This window comes from Aquila chrysaetos, chromosome 5 (assembly GCF_900496995.4).
Source record: "Aquila chrysaetos chrysaetos chromosome 5, bAquChr1.4, whole genome shotgun sequence".
In the NCBI taxonomy this organism is placed as follows: Eukaryota; Metazoa; Chordata; class Aves; order Accipitriformes; family Accipitridae; genus Aquila; species Aquila chrysaetos.
Window position 1 is genome coordinate 76,437,068 of NC_044008.1, and position 17,820 is coordinate 76,454,887.

Below are 17,820 nucleotides of genomic sequence, written 5' to 3' on the forward strand. Positions count from 1 at the left end.
AAAAAAAAAGTCTTGAGCCCCTCTTTTGCTTGGGGGTGGGGCAGGGAAGGGTCTTCCCTCTTTTCAGAAATGCATGATGCTGCATTTGTTTTCTGACCTTGGAGGCACTTTTGATTTTTGGTTTATTACTGTTCAGTAATCTTTCTTTTCCAAGGCAAGGGCTCTTAGGCGCTGAGAGGACACTTTGCCAGTGCTTTATGCAGACCTAGTATTCTGGGTGCTGGGTTTCCTCTTAATTTCCTTTCAGACCCAGCATAACTTCCAAAAGGGAGTATCTGACAGATTCTGACAAGCAGAAGAAGAATTTCTGCAATTGCGATTCTAGAAAAATAAATGTCAGCCAGGTGAAGCATCAAGGAAAAAAAACCACAGAAGTCTCCCTCCTGACTTCTGTCCTCCCAGTTGTGTTCAAAACAGCTATACCATGTCCAGCATTGATGCTAAATGACCTATTTTATTTTAAATTTGTGTAAGGTACATGCCTAAGTCGGCTCCAATCTGTGGAGGTTCTGTTGCACAGGCTGAACATAAGAACACATAGCACCAGCTAAAACAGGATGAGCTATTTTGTTTGTGAAATGAAGTGGCCGCCCATCCAGCCAAACCATCAACTGTTCAGAACTATAGACCAGAAAGTGGTAATACAGAGTATCCACTCAGAGTACCTTACTACATACTGTAAAATGGTCCACTTGCTAGACATTGTGTTGGCAATTTGCTTGCTTTATTTGCTTACAGAACTGACAGCTTGACCACAACATAATTGCTTGTTACTGGCCAGTACAGTGCTGCAGTAGGCTGTTAGAGAAATGTTAGGTTATACATCAGCCTAGAATAAATTAAAATAAAACAAAAAAGACCAGTTATGAGTAAAGCCTGCCTCCATGGAGGCAAACTTACTGGCTTAAAACAGGCATACTTTAGCAAGCAGGGCATGCTCGTAAACATATGCCAAATCTCTTGATGGTCTGGCCATGTGAAGCAGAGATTTGACTTGCTGGAACCAGGTTTTGATAGTGCAGTGGTTGGGACTGATACCTGTCAGAGCCTGACACACTCTCAGTTGCAGGCAAACCATTTTAGATGGGCAGGAATGGTTGCCCAGGACCCAGGTGAGGCATGTAACCCTGTGTCATCCTCCCCCCTGCCTCCCACCCCATTTCCTTCTTTCTCCTACCCATTCCCCCACACCCCCTGGGCTTTTTTTTTCTTCTTTTCCTCCTTAATGCCCCCCCCGCCCCCCTTTTCTCCACTTCCCTTGGAAGAACAGTAGTTTAAGACTGGCTAATTTTACAGTTAAAAGCTCTAGTGCTTATTCATAACATGCCAGCTTTGCCAGACCAAGCATAGCTAGACTTCATGTTTTACAGGCTCCACAGTGCATCATCGCTTTGTTCCCTTCAGCAGGCTACATGTGACAAGAAGGAAAGCATTAACAGGTCTGCTGCTTTTAGTGTGCTAAGAAGGTGCTAGCAACTCTGCAGCAAAGATGCTCAGCCTGCAGCTGCAGGAAATGGCAGCATACTATGGAGCAGGGTCACTAAGCATGCAGTGAAGTAAACTGCATTCAGAAAACGGACCACAGGGAGATAAATTCTCAAAGCTGAGCTAAGCTTTATTTATTTATTCTAGCTTAAGACAGGATGGCTTGACTCCTAGTTCTTCAGTCTCTTAAACAGCTGCATACCATTGCTGATTTAAAATTTTTTTTTTTTTTTTTTTGGCTGCTGACATTCTTCACAGCATACTGAACACTGGAAGGCTACACTGACTGACTGCCTAGGGGACACACAAAGCCCACGGGGAAAAGGGTAAAAGCCTGGTAGGGGTCTTGCATATATAGACCTGCAGCTGGTTTTGACACACTTCTCAGAATTTATCAGGTGGGAAGGAGAAAGAATGATCACATAATTAAGTATGAGACTTTGAGCAAGAAAAGGTTCATGGACTTCGTTCTGACTTAGTGCATAATTTCAGACAACCCTCTCTGTTAAAATAGAGACTTCATTTTACCCTAACCTTTGGCTCATGGGAGACCATTAAGCTTTATCACACCCTATAAAACTAATAATTATGAATACAACAATGTGGTTACAGCAACATCTTATAGTTTTACATTCACGTTTTCAAAGTAGTGCTAGATTCCTTTCTGCATTGAAAACATGGCCTGCTGAAACTCAGACAAATGTGACACATTTTCTATTAGTGAAGAAGTCATTGACATTGCTATTTTTAGTGTGCCAGAAGGCTGTTCTAATACAAGACATTTATTCCCCGATATTAAAAACAGGACATGAAGGGCTAATGAACATACAAGAGGCAGATTATGATGGCAACTTACATAGGTTGCCCCCACCCCAAAATGCAGCATTTTCAGTCCTTAAAACACAGAATGAGAAATTTAATTGCATCCTTTTTATTTCAAATGCAGGATAATTCCCTGAGTAAGCAGCTTTTTTACTTAAATAAAACTTTTCCAGAACTTAAAATAAACCTGTGGAACAAGTTCACACAGCTGACGGTGAGCTGGAGACGGCATGTTCTTTGGCCCAGGGAAGCAGAGGCCTGGCAGGAGTCTTTAACTATTCATTTCCAAAGCTTCACACTGCACTGTCACCAGCCTCCTTCAGTACAGCAGTCTCCCCCACATCTATATCTCCTCTCCGACTGATCTCTGGGTTTTGAATTACTCTTTGACTACTCTGCCATGAAAGGGATTTTTCATATTTGGTCTTAAAAAGTAATCCATGACCTGAAGAAGCAAGGATGCGGAAAAAAAACCAAAACAAACAAAACAGAACAAAACAAAAAAACTGAAATGAGATGACTGCACTGGTAAACAGAACAGCTCATTTGTTATAGTTATAAAGAATGGGTCCTCATAGTCTGGAAAATATGCATCCCAAGGCTTTGGAAAAAGAAGAAATATTGTACACAGAAGGAAGAGCAGGCTTTTAAAATTGTACTATAAAATTTTAGAGAGCTATGTACATAGATTTTAACACTCCCCCCCACCCCATAAACCAAAGATTAAAGTAGTGAATATAGATGGAAGATGATACATTTGCTCAATGACTTGTAAGGACAGTGGCACTTACTTACCTGGACAGTCTGCTGTCTCTTTGAATGCTCTTTTCTTGCAGCATCCTCGGCACATGTTAAACACACATTTATTGCCCTGGATTGGGATGGAGTTGTAAAGAAGCTTGTATCAGTGAAAATAAAATTATTGTTAACTATAATAAGCAACAACAATACAGCTCTGCACATTCAGACCTTAGGAGAAAAAAACAAAAACATGAACTTGTAAATTAGGCAGTCACACAGTCCAATGAAGATGAGCGAGCTGATGTTATATTGGGGGGGGGGGGGGGGCGGTGCGGAGAGCCCCAGCTATCACCTGTTTGTATACAGAGAACAAAAACCAAAACAATTTCCACATTCAACTTCTGCAACATCAGTAATCTGTTGGGCAGCCTGAGTTACAGAACACAAGCAGGCAAGTGCCATAAGCACTTTGGAACAAGCATCATGACATTTGTTGCAAGTGAGCTTGCTGTAGCTGTAGGTCTCTGCAAAAGCAGTATGTGAAATATGGTGCCCGACATGCTTGCTACCATCTGTAGCTATGCCTAAAATAAATATATACCTGAGTATATATTAAAATATGACATATGACCCTTAGGGGACAGCAGCAGCAGAGTTGGATAGTTGACAGCTTGGCTATATGAGACAAGGTGTATGTAGTGCTTTGGCTCACAGGGGCTTAGTGATCATTTAGCAAAGTGGGGTTTTGTTGTTTGGTGTGTCTCCCTCCACTCCAATTAAAAAATTCCTTCATGTTTAGGGAGTCCTTGGTTGAATTTTTTTTGTTGTTGTTTTGTTTTGTTCTCCCTCCGTTCCATGACAGCTTAGAAACATATAATGGGGGGGGGGAAGGGAACAACAAACCAACCAAAACTACAGGCCCAGTCCCAAGATTTCGAGGGCTGCCTGCAACATTACAACGATATAAGAACAAAACAAAAATGAGACTAAGCCCAGCTTCAGACAGTCATGGTTGATGCACCAAGCTGTGTCACCTGGATTAGCAATGAAACAGGATGGATTTGAAAGCAGGCCAGATGAATGCTCAATGTTTTCCCAATAACGAACACTGCAAGAAAAACATTTTCTTCTGTAGCTGCAGCTCCAAACTGAGGCCCAGCTGGCTGGTATGTCTAAGGTGCTATAACAGCATTACAAAAGAGAGCAACACTACATGCATGTGCCCCTGTCTCCCCACCCCCACAGATGTAATGGTACTTTTTCAGCTAGAACACAAAATTATTCCTTGCATCTTACACCTGCTTGTATGTCTGCATGCACAGATATATTAGCAGCAATAAATTTACTCTGCTCATTCAGCTCAGCAACATCTCCCTGTCAAGGAAACAGCCATATTCCCCAAGAGAAAACAAACAAAAAAACTCAAACAAACAAAAAAAAATTAACTCTTCAAAAATCAAATATTTGAAGTTGCATATATAAAGTTTCAAATATATATGCTATACACAATCTGGAGAACAGCTGGCTTGTTTAACATTGCTAATGGTGAAAGTTGATGTTAATCTGCTAGCAAAAACAGAGCTGAGAATGACTAGGTGCTCATTCTTGTTCTGATGAAGGACATATATATCCAAAACCAACAAAAAAACAGAGCTGCAGATTCCTGCCTGACACTCACTACAGACTATACTGTCATGATGTTTGAAGTATTTGTATTAGTACACCAATAACCATGCCAATTATTCAAATTCTCAATCCTTGCAGTAAAACACCCCACCACCAGTAACCCTAGTAAAAGGGGTTTGGTTTTCAATTTCACAGTAGAATGTACATGGATAATTACTGGACATTTTGAGATTTGTTGCCAAGAGATCTTCGGAAGTTCATCTAACTCACTCAACTGTCTTAGCAATAAATAACCTCAGCAGCAGTAAGACTGTACTTTCTTTGGAAAGGAAGGCAAATGATCTCAAAAAACCTACCTACGTTAGTGATTTTTGTGCAGCACCTTCACCTGAGAGATTGGTTACAGTTAACAGTTAAGAGGCTTTTGCCTAAGTATGGACTTACCCGTCCCGCCCCCGTATCATCAGGACTTGGTATGCATGCATTACTGGACCCTGGCATGGACCTGCCTCAGGATTTAGAATCATAGAATGGTTTGGATTGGAAGGGACCTTTAAAGACCATCTAGACCAATGCCCCTGCCATGAGCAGGGACATCTCCAACTAGTTCAGGTTGTTCAGAGCCCCATCCAACCTGACCTTGAATGTTTCCAAGGATGGGGCATCTACCACCTCTCTGGGCAACCTGTTCCAGTGTTTCACCACCCTCATCATAAACAATTTCTTCCTTATATCTAGTCTGAATCTGCCCTCTTTTAGTTTAAAGCCATTATCCCTTGTCCTGTTGCAACAGGCCCTACTAAAAAGCCTGTCCCCATCTTTCTTATAAGCCCCCTTTAAGTATTGAAAGGCCACAATACCGTCTCCCCAGAGTCTCTTCCTGGCTGAAGAACCCCAACTCTCTCAGCGTTTCCTCATAGCAGAGGTGTTCCAGCCCTCTGATCATTTTGGTGGCCCTCCTCTGGACCCTCTCCAGCAGGTCCATGTCTTTCCTGTGCTGAGGACCCCAGAGCTGGACGCAGTACTGCCCATGGGGTCTTACCAGAGCAGAGGGGCAGAATCACCTCCCTTGACCTGCTGGCCACTCTTCTTCTGATGCAGCCCAGGACACGGTTGGCTTTCTGGGCTGTGAGCACACATTGGCAGCTCATGTCCAGCTTTTCATCCATCAGTACCTCCAAGTCCTTCTCTGCAGGGCTGGTCTCAATCCCTTCATCCCCCAGCCTGTATTGATACCGGGGGTTGCCCTGACCCAGATGCAGGACCTTGCGCACTTGACCTTGTTGAACCTCATGAGGTTTCACACTGGCCCGCTTCTCAAGCTTGTCCAGGTCCCTCTGGATGGCATCCCATCCCTCAGGTGTGTCAACCGCACCACTCAGCTTGGTGTTGTCTGCAAACTCGCTTAGGGTGCACTCAATCCCCCTATGTCATTGATGAAGATATTAAACAGTACTAGTCCCAACACGGACCCCTGAGGAACACCACTCCACCGATCTCCATCCAGACATTGAGCCCTTGACCACCACATGGTCATTTAATTTCCATTTAATGGAAATGCTTTAATGGACACTGGCACTGACTTACCTTAGGGTTTCCACATTGATCACATTTCGCATATTTGGCTGGAGAGAGAGAGAGAGAGAGAGTCCTGATTTCAGCAATGGTATTTTTATGTGGAAGAAATAAATGAAAAAAAAAAATCAGGATCAGACAAAGCTTGGCACTTTTCTAGCCAGAAAGACTCTTTTTGAAATAAAAAATACAGTACCTCAAACAACAGTGCAAAGGTAAAGACACTTTTGACTTAAGTGCCCCTAAGCTAAATCCAAACAGAAAATTTTAATCCTCAAATTAAGTGTAAAAGAGGAGGACATCTGCCTGAAATGCATGCGAAATTTCAATTTCAAATACTAGTGACTGCCACAATTTAGCTTGTAAAGCATTTTGATCTTAAAAAGAAGCTTATAGTGGATCAGTGACCTACTTCTTTGATCCTTGTTTTCTTTACTAATGAACATAATTTGAATCACATTGCCTACTACCAAAATTTCCCAATAATCCCTCCCTCTTCTTAAAGAAGTTTCTACAACTACATAAACAAGGAAAATAAATAGTGGCAATTTATGTCAAATGTGATATCAGCAAGTTTCCATGCATTTATGCCAATAAATGGAACTTACGTTTTAAAGATGGATCAAAGCTTTTATTTGGATTTCTTAACTTCTTTTTTTGTTTATTCTTTGACAGAAGCTCAGAATTTCCATCTTCCTCCTCTTCCAGAGCACGTTTCCCCCGCACCCCTTTTTCAGTCCCACTGGCTCCATTCTCCTTGCATCTCTCCTTTGGCCTGAAACAGTGAATATCATCGTAAGTTGGCTGAAGGGAAGAAGTAGGTGTTCCCTGGCCACTATTCTGGTTTACAGCAATCTGGGTAAACTGTAAACCTTTCTATCATGGCTAAATTACAAGGAAGCGTCATTGACTTTAGACGTGGAATAGAAAAACCTAACTTTTTTGTTAACATTCGCTGTTAATAACAGACACGCTGTCAGATATATCAGTTGGGAAGTCAATGAAAGTTGGCCAGTTAAATTAGTGAGGCACCTGTTAACCTGTTATTCCCAGGTTTTACTTAAGTATTTACTTAAGTATTAATCTTGACATGCTCATTTTCTTCAGCCCAATTTTCACAACAGAAAGGGAATAAGGTATCTGAAAAGCTTGTCCATACAACATAAGCATCCTTTATCGAATACAGTTTAGTTCCCATCTTTGCTACCCTGGCAGTTACCAGCAACATACGTGTTACATGGAACAATAAAGTACTGTCAGGTAGCATATTTGTTGCTCATCAGCTTCTCTTTCTGAGCTGCAGTGGAATTCTTGGTTTTTACTTTCCAGAGAGAGAAATCTGAGGAGGATCTGAAGGAGAAGATGCATATAATGAGCAACATCCCCCGAACAAAGCAATAACCAGGAAAAAAACAAACCAGAATAAAAATAATCCAAAGTATTCACTTATTTTCAAATGAATGTAAGCTCCTAGAACAGAACTGGATGGCTCTGTACTGATAGTATGGGATGGGTGGGAAAGGCCTATGCGTACCTGTCCATGTTAGAATAGATAACTCACCCTGGCCGGATGTATGGCTGACAGATCCAGTGGAAAAAAGGCAACCCTTCCTTTGGCTTTTCTCCTTCTTTCTGATTAGCTATTTCTTCCTGCAGCATAGAGTTACAGTCAGTTTACCATGAGTTCTCAGGAAATACTCTAAAATAATACTTCAAACTCCAGGAAACCACAAATTGGAATTTAAACTAACAGTTACTGACAGTTAAATATAGGCAAAAAACATCTACTAAGACAGATGAATTGAAGCAGATTTGTAACTCCTAAATCAACTTTATCTCATGTAAAGCTGTTCAGGCTTAAGGGGCTGCTACTGTAGTAAACTACCAATATTGAGGTTGGTAAGCCACAAAGTTCCAACGAAGTGACTAACAGACATCAACTGCATGACATACATGGTAAATTCCCACCAAGTGTAGACAGTGTTGTTCTGGGAGATTAGGGCCCATCTTGGTACCTGGCATCGTAGTTTCAGCTCCCTGTTGACATCTACAATGCCCTCTAGAGTCTTCACTTTTGCTAATTCTTCACGCAGCTGCTGGTAAACTTGAAGCCTGAGGCAAATCCCAAACATCAAGTCATATTTATTCATTATTGCTAGACTGAGGAGATCAACTAAAAATGTCTTTATAAAAGCTTTTTATAGCTTTTTCTTGCTGCACTTGCCTTTGGTAGAAGCTTATGTTCTTTCTTGCAAGTCCAGAGAAAAGCACACATATCTGCTCCTCTTTTCCAAATAAATACTTGGCACACAACCAAGGTACTTCTTTGAGATAAGCTAACATGAATGTACAGTGCATCAGCTGCTCCTCAGTAACTGCCCACGGCCATGCTCTTACTCCACAATAAACACAAGACAGCTTGCCTCACAATGAACAAGGAGTTAGTTAACTCATGTTTGCCATAAAGTGCATGTGTGCATATGGGCAATTACCACATGGTAGCTGATGTGCTGTGAGCTCACGCCCTAGCTTATCTTGTGGTAACTTGTTCGTTCCCCATGCCCTGTTTCCCGGATATGCAGTGAAGGGTAAAGGCCTCAGCCAACAATTCTCTCCAGCCAAGTCCAGGAAAGAGAACTTTGCAGCATACTAATTCTGGCCAAACAAATCCTTGTCCAGAAAAGCCAGACACTTGCTAAGCAGGATGAGCCCTGAAAACATTAAGAGTTCTCTGGAGATACTCACGTGTGATGCCAGAGCTTGAAGAGATGAGCCCTAACATAAGACAATGGACAAGGGTACTTCTGCACTATCTCCAGATACTCCTCAGCCATCTCCCACACCAATGGGTTTCGGCCCTCAAACAAGGCTGGGTTATGAAGATTACCTTCTAGGGAATGAAAAGAAATACTCAAACTTTCATTTCAGGATTGAAACAGAAAACAAAAGCTAGGCTCTGGAGCTTGATCAGCTCTGTTGTGATTCTACTAGCCAGTCACAAACACATCACTCATGTACTCACAAAGAGGAACACAGGGTCTACAAAACTCTAGCCTGACCTCAGGATACTATATTTCACTATACAATTCTTAATTAAGCCAAACAGCTCATATTTAATTAAAGTACACTTTCCAGAAAGGCATCCAATCTTGACACAAAGATAGTAAAAAAATTAATAAATACAGAAGTGACTGCTTTTGTTGCCCAATGGTTACATACTTGGATAACGGGTGTCTCACCTTATGTCTGTATTCACATTTGTCTGGCCTAAGTTTACAGATATTGCTTCTCACTATGCTTTTCTCTACTAGCTTCACAAGCCTTTTGTTAACCAGTATTTTCTAAAAATAAGATTCTACAGCCCCCCCGAAAATATGTTTTATTGCTTTAACTGCACAAGTGATAGGAAGCTTTTTCTGATGTCTATCCTAGCTCTTCCTGTAGGAAGTTATGCCAGTTCTTTCTTGTCCCAACCCAACGTGAACCATTTGCAGGAATATGAATCAGCAGACGCACTTACTGCATCCACATCCACTCAAAAACCATTCCATTGATTAACCGATGTCATGAAAATATTCCAGGACAACAGGAGTCCAATATGCCTTTGTCAAGTAATTAGATTTGAGCTGTCTACTCAATGGTACTACAAGTCCAACATAACAATTCTCACAAATCTTAAGTGATTCCTGGTCCTGGTCAGAGATGGCCAGTATAAGAGGAGAGAGAATGGCCACTCAGCTTTCAATCAAAGCTGTTCACCAAGTCAGTCTGATGTAAGCTTTGAATAAATGTATATAGGGCTGCTAAGAGAGTAAGAAACAGTTCGTATTCTTGTCTATTATGAGTAAAAAGTTCATTTTCTTTACCTGCACTCATGACACCATGCACTCCTGTCTTACGAATACATTCTTCCACATCACTGAGACACTGGATGTTTCCATTTGCAAATACAGGAATGCTTACAGCTTTTCTACACCAGTGAATAAAACAGATGCATAAAATTGAGAATTAGAGTCAACTCAGAAATTCTACTCCTGTCACATAAATTCGTTTGCTCTTCAATGCCACAGCACACTCCGCTTAAAATCTACCTTCACAGCATGTTAGCGGAAATCCACTAAGATTGGTACTGCTCACTAACCTGACAGCTTGAATGTGCTCCCAAGATGCCACGCCAGCAAGTGGTCCTTTCTGTTCTTTAGTACGGCCATGCACAGTCAGCAGCTAGAACACAAAGTGACATTTACTCTTCATGTGTATGAACCACTGGAACAAATTCAATGACAAAAATTTCCCTTCACCTCATACACTTCATGGATGCTGCTGAATTCCCACTGCTATTTCAACAGTGCAGGGAATTTGGTATCACAGAAAGGTATCAGCACCTCACCTACCATGGCATGGTCCTGGGCTTCTTTCAGCTTGCTATTCCACAGCACGACAAGATCGTATCTTGGGAGAACCTAAAGATATCCTATTGCATTGGCTCCCATTTGTGATTCACTTTGGAATTTGTGATATATTGATCTGGCTTACTCCTCAGCAGAAGGCCCGAATACTTTTGGTACTGGCTCTAGCTACAGACCGTCTCTTCCAATTTAACTGGAGTTAAATCCTAGAAGGCTGCCTATTTCTTCACTAGTGGTAGTCATCTTTGATACCGTTTTTTTCTACAGCCCTGTGGATTTCATGCATTCACACTGCCTCCTGCAGCACTATGTTAGACTGAGATGCTCAACCACAGTGAAGGATACCACACTATGCAGTGATTACAAGAGAGACTCTGAAATGATGATGCGTTCGATATCATACTGTTGACCTGCTGCCTATGACTGCAAATACATACAATCTCTCTGCATCCCATCTTCTCTGTCTGTAAAACAATGTAGCCTATTCATCTCCACAGTACACCAAGATCTGGTCATCAGATGCTTTACATAGAGACACGTGTCCAATGCAACAGTACAGGGAGCAGCTGCCTCCTTACCTGGCAGCCAGCTTTCTCCAGCATCTGTGCATACTTCACTGTCTTGTCAATTTCTGGGAAAACGCGGATTTTGCATGTGATGGGAACAGAGAGCTTCTCGTTAGCCAGTAAAACTGGGAAAGATTGAAAAGACAGGTAAGTGGGCTGCACAATGCTATGAAAAGTGCCTACTCTCCTCAAGATCTGATACTGGGTGTGGTATGGAAAAAGACTGAAAAGTTAATGCTATGCAGTTCTCACAGCTTAAAACAATCAGCAGTGTCCTCTGCGATCCTTATTGCATAGGTTAATCAAGTAATAGTTAAACATGAAGCACAAAATCTGGATTCTAACAAGAAGGCACAAAATAGTCAGCATTTAATAGCCCTAACTTCTCCACTGCATCAAACCTTCACTTTCAAGGACCACCCCCCTCAAATCTTGATCATTGATACAGGTTTACTATCATCACAGGCTATTGTACTCCTCCTACTCTGCCAACAACATTAACACTCGCTTGTCCACCTTTCCTACAAGAGATGCTTTGCTTCTTTCCAAACGATCACTCAAATAATCATGACAAGCAGAGTCTTGTCCATGGCAAGCAGAAGCTTATCAACTGAGGTAGGCTGTGGATCCAATTAAGCAGTAAATGTAGGTTACACAGTCATGGTGAAGTCTAGAACACCATGTTAAACTCCCATAATCTTTACACAGTGCACGGAATCAGAAAACTACTAAAAAGAGAGCTAACAAAGACAACAACAGGAAAACACTGAGCAGTGGCATGCCTGAAATTCTCTTTTCTTCCAGAGCTTGGATGTCTAATGTAGGAAGTCACCTGCTGTCTTCTAATCCAAATCCTAGGAGCTCTAAAGATAGCTACTTCCTATCACCCTTTCAAAGAAGTAAGCAAGGTGTATACAGGTGCAAGGAGAAAAGAGTACTCCATCATTTTAAAGAAGGCTGGGGGAGAAGGATGAAGAGGAAGCTTTGCCCATCTTTTATACAATAGCCTAATTCTCTTACTAGACAGCCTGGGTTCTTACCCAACTAGATGACCTGGGTTCTCTTCTCACCTTGAAGCTGTTCTGATTTGCATCTTTCACTCCTAAGAAAAGTGCCCTAACAACCACATTACATGCTGGGCAGGGAAGCGCTGTCTTATCTTTCCAGGTTCTCAGCAGTGCCTTTGTGCCAAACATCATTCAAGATTCCCTGGACCACAGGGAATGCAAACAGAAGTAAGACTCTTAACTTCACAGGTCAGACACTTGCCTTGAAGTGGAGTGAAGGCACATTCTCAGCTCTACACAATGACCAAAACCTTGGGTTTTTAAATCAGTTCCTAATATATTTCTTAAAAAAAATACGATACTGTTCACTATGCTACCGATAGCCTGAAAACATCCTACACGAATTAGGAGGAGAGGCATAACTTGCTATGGTGTGGACAGAAAGAGTATGCTGAATTGATCAGAAAAGGGCAACTGTGGCTTCAAGCAGAAACACAACTCCAGGCACCCGAGAACTTCAAAGTGAAAAAGTAAGGCACTGGGAGTTCTGCTCTTTCTAGAGTTGGAGAGCCACTAAGCCATCATTAGATTGGGACTTAACTGACTCACTTTCACCTAAAGTCTGTTTCAAGTACTGAAGTCTTTTAGCAGATCTAATATGAGTTTGTAGTGGGGTACCACCAAGTATCTTGAGTGTGCCACTGGAATACAGTAAGAAAGAAAAAGGAAAAAAACAAAACCAACACAACCCTCCCCAAAGAAACATGCTGTATCTCCTTACCCCCAAAATCCCTAAACCTCCTCTCAATGATGAGTTCATCCCATTCCCTCTCAAAGTGAAGCCTCTCTAAAGTGACACCTCTCTAAAGACTTACTCATTCTCTGAAGAAGGTCCCACTCCTCTTGCAGAAATGCTCCGTAGTGACCTATAATAAAATAGCATATGACAGACTTGTACAGAAGAGTAAGATTCTGAAGTATACAACTTTCATAAATGTTCACATGCAAAGATCGAGACACTCATATGCCTCACTGGCAGAAACAGAATTGCTCTGCCCTGCCCAAGCTGGAAGAGTTGGATCATTCTGTTCCCCATGCCACCCTAGATTTAGAGGATAAACAATGAATCCCCACATCCTACTTTCACTGCTACTCCCTAAGGCTGGTGTGTTGACACTGGCAGCTCAAAGTCCAACTTTTAGGGGTTTATACCAGGTGTTTAAAAATTCCCTTCAAGATAAAACCTGATCAGATTGAAAGATCCATTTGCCCTTGTCCTGGTTTCAGCTGGGATAGAGTTAATTGTCTTCCCAGTAGCTGGTACAGTGCTGTGTTTTGAGTTCGGTATGAGAAGAACGTTGATAACACACTGATGATTTCAGTTGTTGCTAAGTAATGTTTAGTCTAAAGTCAAGGATTTTTCAGCTTCTCATGCCCAGCCAGCAAGAAGGCTGGAGGGGCACAAGAAGCTGGGAGGGGACACAGCCAGGGCAGCTGACCCAAACTGGCCAAAGGGGTATTCCAGACCATGTGACGTCATGTCTAGTATATGAACTGGGGGGAGTGGGGCTGGGGGGAACTGCCGCTCAGGGACTAACTGGGCATTGGTCAGCAGGTGGTGAGCAATTGCATTGTGCACCACTTGTATATTCCAATCCTTTTATTATTACTATTGTCATTTTATTAATGTTATCATTATAATTTTCTTCTTTTCTGTTCTACTAAACTGTTCTTATCTCAACCCACAAGTTTTACTTTTTTTTTTCCGATTCCTTCCCCCATCCCACTGGGTGGGGGGGAAGTGAGTGAGCGACTGGCTGCATGGTGCTCAGCTGCTGGCTGAGGTTAAAGCATGACAGCCCTATACACCACTGATCATTTTCTACTAGTCTTTGAAAGACATCTTAGAAGAGGAATGGGCAGTTACTGAACAAATCTTTCCTCAACATCCTAACTGATCCAAAATTTTCAAACACTGGTTCTGGTTTTCAAACATAACTGTCTTTGCAATATCTTTAAGGGATTCAGCAGGTGTTATCCTCTTATATACTAATGTGAATAAACTCTGCAAGTATCAAGGAAATAGGAGATGCTAAGTGCCTGCATGATATAATTTTAAATGCAGCTTTGCAAAATTAGGCTGTTTGAGTAACTGAAATCAGAAAGAAAATCAAGCTCTTACTAAAAATACTTTTTCTGAAGGATAGTCTAGACACAAGAGCTATCACTCAAGAGAAGTTGGAATTAATTATTAGTATATCTAATTTTTGCTTTAGGTACTACAAAGCATTACCTGTTAAAGTGGGTGTAACTAAGTCTGACTTCAGCAATACTGCAGCCACCCCCCCCAGCCCAGGCTTAATTTGGTCCTCTTGATGTTTTACTGCCAACATTCACATTTGAAACATGCCATTTCTCTGTTTATCCAGGGTTCAGATTTGCACGTACCTCTCTTTGCAATCATTTGGGGGCAACCCAAATTTAGGTCTATGGCATCGCAATAATCCTGAGCCAACAGTGCTGCTTGGACAAACACTTCAGGGTCATTGGCGCAGAACTGAGAAAGACAAAGAAAAGTGGAATAATCAGGCAATTGCTTTCTCAAGTACTGACAACACGTTATGACATAGTCATGAAACAACTACTTGCTACAGAAAACAGGCATAATATGCCCAGTTAATAATAGCAAACACCATTTTGAAAAAAAAACCCAACAAAAACTGTGACACTTACCAGCTAAAGATCCTCAACCTTCAAATAACAAAATGAGAAAGATGAGCATTCAAGAGGCAAAGAAATATTTGTAGAATGTTTTACATGCAGTACCCAAGAATAAGAGGGAACAACTCTTAAAATCCCCTGTAGAACAAACAGCTGTAGCATTTTAATCCATAAAGGTGGTGCAGAAGAGTTAGCTGTGGTGTCTCTGCGTCTTGAGACAATTCAAACTTTGTAGATACCGATAAGCACCACTGCCTCTAAAATTAATTCACGTTAATGTGGAGTATGAAATAGACACATCGGGCTGTTAGTCCAATGCTCAGACTTAAATATAATTAATATTACATTTAAAGCACAGTACACAAATCAACTTATTAAGAAAAATTAGGTTAATTTGAAGCTGCTTTGTTGAAGAGGACAGAGCCAGACTATTCTTCTCATTTATGCTTTTAAACAGATTTTCTAAAATTCATTATTAACAAAAAGCAATGTCATCACATCTTTAAATAATATGGATTTAAACTCAAACACATGTGAGCAGAAGGTGTTACTTAAACCCTACAGCACTACATAAATTATGCCTGACACCAACTAAAACCAGAAAAGGCATTTGCTTTCTCGAAGATTACTGAACACTGGAAAGCCTCCAACCAAGCCACATCAGTGAGGATTTTTACACAGTAAACAAAGCCCACAGAGCAGGCTGGGCTCAGATGTACCTCTGCCTAATCTATTTCCAAGAATCTGTGACCAAAAACCAAGCCTGCCCAGAAATACTGCAGAACTCAGTAAGGATTGCTGTACTGGGTCAATCCAAAGATTAATCTAGTTAGTTCTGTGCCTTATGTCCAATAGCGGCCAGTGGGAAGAAGGATAATACAGCAAACTCACAGTAACTGACACTCTTCAGGTAGGCTTGACCAGAACACACAGCTTACTGAGCTGAAGATCTGTGTTCAAAAGACTTATAGCTTTCCAAGACTATTTAAATTTCTGCCACCTGTATTTTTCTGTGGCGAAATAAACTACCTCCCACGGAAAAAGGAGAATATACAAAGCTGTACTGAGACAGACCAAAGGTCCACCTCATCCTGCTCTGATAATGGTCAACAACGATGTCTAGGGAACAGCAGAAGCTGGAAAGCATCTTCAAGGACTTTGGAAGCAGAATTGGTGTTTCCTGCACCTAATGACCCTCAAAAGGCGTTTTCCTTCATTTGCTTTCTAAACTCATGTAACCTTTCAGCATCCAGTACATCCCATGGTAATGAATTTTACAGTGTGTAACTATCGCTACCCTTACTTAATACTCGTTTCCCATTTGTCATCTTCAAGCCAGTCATACTTTCACAGACTTCTCTCCCCTTAGTCAGGGGAGACACTTCTCTTCCAGGGTGAAGAGTCCTCCTCCATTTAACTGCTCCACATGTGGAAATCATGCCATTCCTCTGCTCATGCCGACCGCCTTTCCCTGCATGATTCTCCAGCTCCACAGGCCCCTCTCTCTCTCTCTCTTTGGGAGAGAAGTACCTGAACCTCACACAGTACTCAAGAAGCAGGAGCAACACAAGCTTAAAAGCGTGTCCTATTTTCCTTGCATCCTTCTTCTATAGCTAAGCACTGAGCTCATGGTTTCAGAGAACTACTGAAAAAAATGTGATCCCCCCGAGCGGTATTGCCCCAGATCTGGAGCAACCCTTGAGTCTAGAAGACTAGCTGCAGTCTCTCTCTAAAGATGAGGTGTAGAGGATTGGAACCCTGTGAGAAGTCTAATGCTCCAGGCCCCTGTGGTTAAGACACCAAATCCTCTTTGCTAGACAAGGGATGAACAGAAAAACACGTTTATCTTCATGAGCCGAGTACTGCTAGCGGCATTTAGGTGAAGAAAATGAGATTTCTGTCATCCTGTTTCTGTCAACCTCTTTAAAATCTGGCTGAGACCGGCTAGCTTGAGGACTCACGCGGATCTGGAGAACGTCTGGATTTGTTAACACAAAGGGGGTGGACGACGAGGGCGAGGGCGCATCTGGCAGCACTGACTTGCTTTTGCGGCGCTACCCAGGAGCGCACCGCCAGGTGAACGCCGGGGAAGCTCTGCCGGGCAGTGCCCGCCGCCGCGCCCGCTGCTCGGGCTGACCGGGCAGGCGCCGCCGCCCCCGGGGCGCAGCGGGCGGGCCGAGTCGGGCGCCGGTGGCGTTTCCCGGCGGCCCGCCGGCGGTCGCGGCGCTCACCTGCACGATGAGCGGGCGGTCCTCGGGACAGGCCTCCCCGTAGAGGTTCTCGCGGCGGTAGTTGGCGTCCCTGAGGAAGACCTGGGCGTGCAGCATCGGCGTGTAGCAGAGCTGGGCGCCGTGGCGGCGGCTCAGCAGCCTCCAGGCCAGCTCGCTCTGGTCCACCATGGGCGCCACCACGTAGTGGGCGCTCCGCAGCGTCTCCCTCCAGAAGGCCTCCCCGCGCAGCTTCGGCATCTCCCGCCCGCCCGCCCGCGCAGCGCTGCGGCCGCTGCCGCCCCACGCCGCCGCCCCGGGGCTCGCAGCCGCCGCCTGAGGCCCGGAGGCGGGCGCGATCGCTGGGCCCTGGCGGGGCGCCGAGGCGGCCGGACGGTGCCACCGCCATCTCGCTCCGGCCGACTCAGCGGTGCAGCCGCGCGCCGTCCCTTCCGGAAACCGCGGCGCCGCCAGCAGAGGCCGCGCGCGGAAGAGTCCGGGCAACGGCAGAGCCGGCGCGCGAGGGGCGGAGGCCGCTCTCCTCCGGTTTCCCGTCGCGGCGGCGGGCACCGGCTGGGACGCTACAGGCCCCTTCCGCGGCGCCTGCCGGTGCTCGGCCCTTCCCCCCTCCCCCCGCACCGGCCTCGGTCCGAGGCCGTGC

General features: G+C 43.5%; 1 protein-coding gene across 1 annotated transcript; it reads right to left on the bottom strand.

Moving 5' to 3' along the window:
• Positions 1 to 2,400: 2,400 nt before the first annotated feature.
• On the bottom strand, positions 2,401 to 17,571 carry DUS1L (dihydrouridine synthase 1 like). Its single transcript, XM_030013003.2, has 13 exons — positions 17,184 to 17,571; positions 14,680 to 14,788; positions 13,107 to 13,157; positions 11,237 to 11,349; positions 10,391 to 10,473; positions 10,116 to 10,219; positions 8,995 to 9,139; positions 8,265 to 8,361; positions 7,811 to 7,899; positions 6,858 to 7,024; positions 6,262 to 6,299; positions 3,103 to 3,178; positions 2,401 to 2,752 (listed from the first exon to the last, which is right to left on the bottom strand). Exons 1-13 carry the CDS (start codon positions 17,418 to 17,420, stop codon positions 2,601 to 2,603), a joined length of 1,461 nt encoding a protein of 486 aa, XP_029868863.1. The 5' UTR covers positions 17,421 to 17,571; the 3' UTR covers positions 2,401 to 2,600.
• Positions 17,572 to 17,820: the final 249 nt, after the last annotated feature.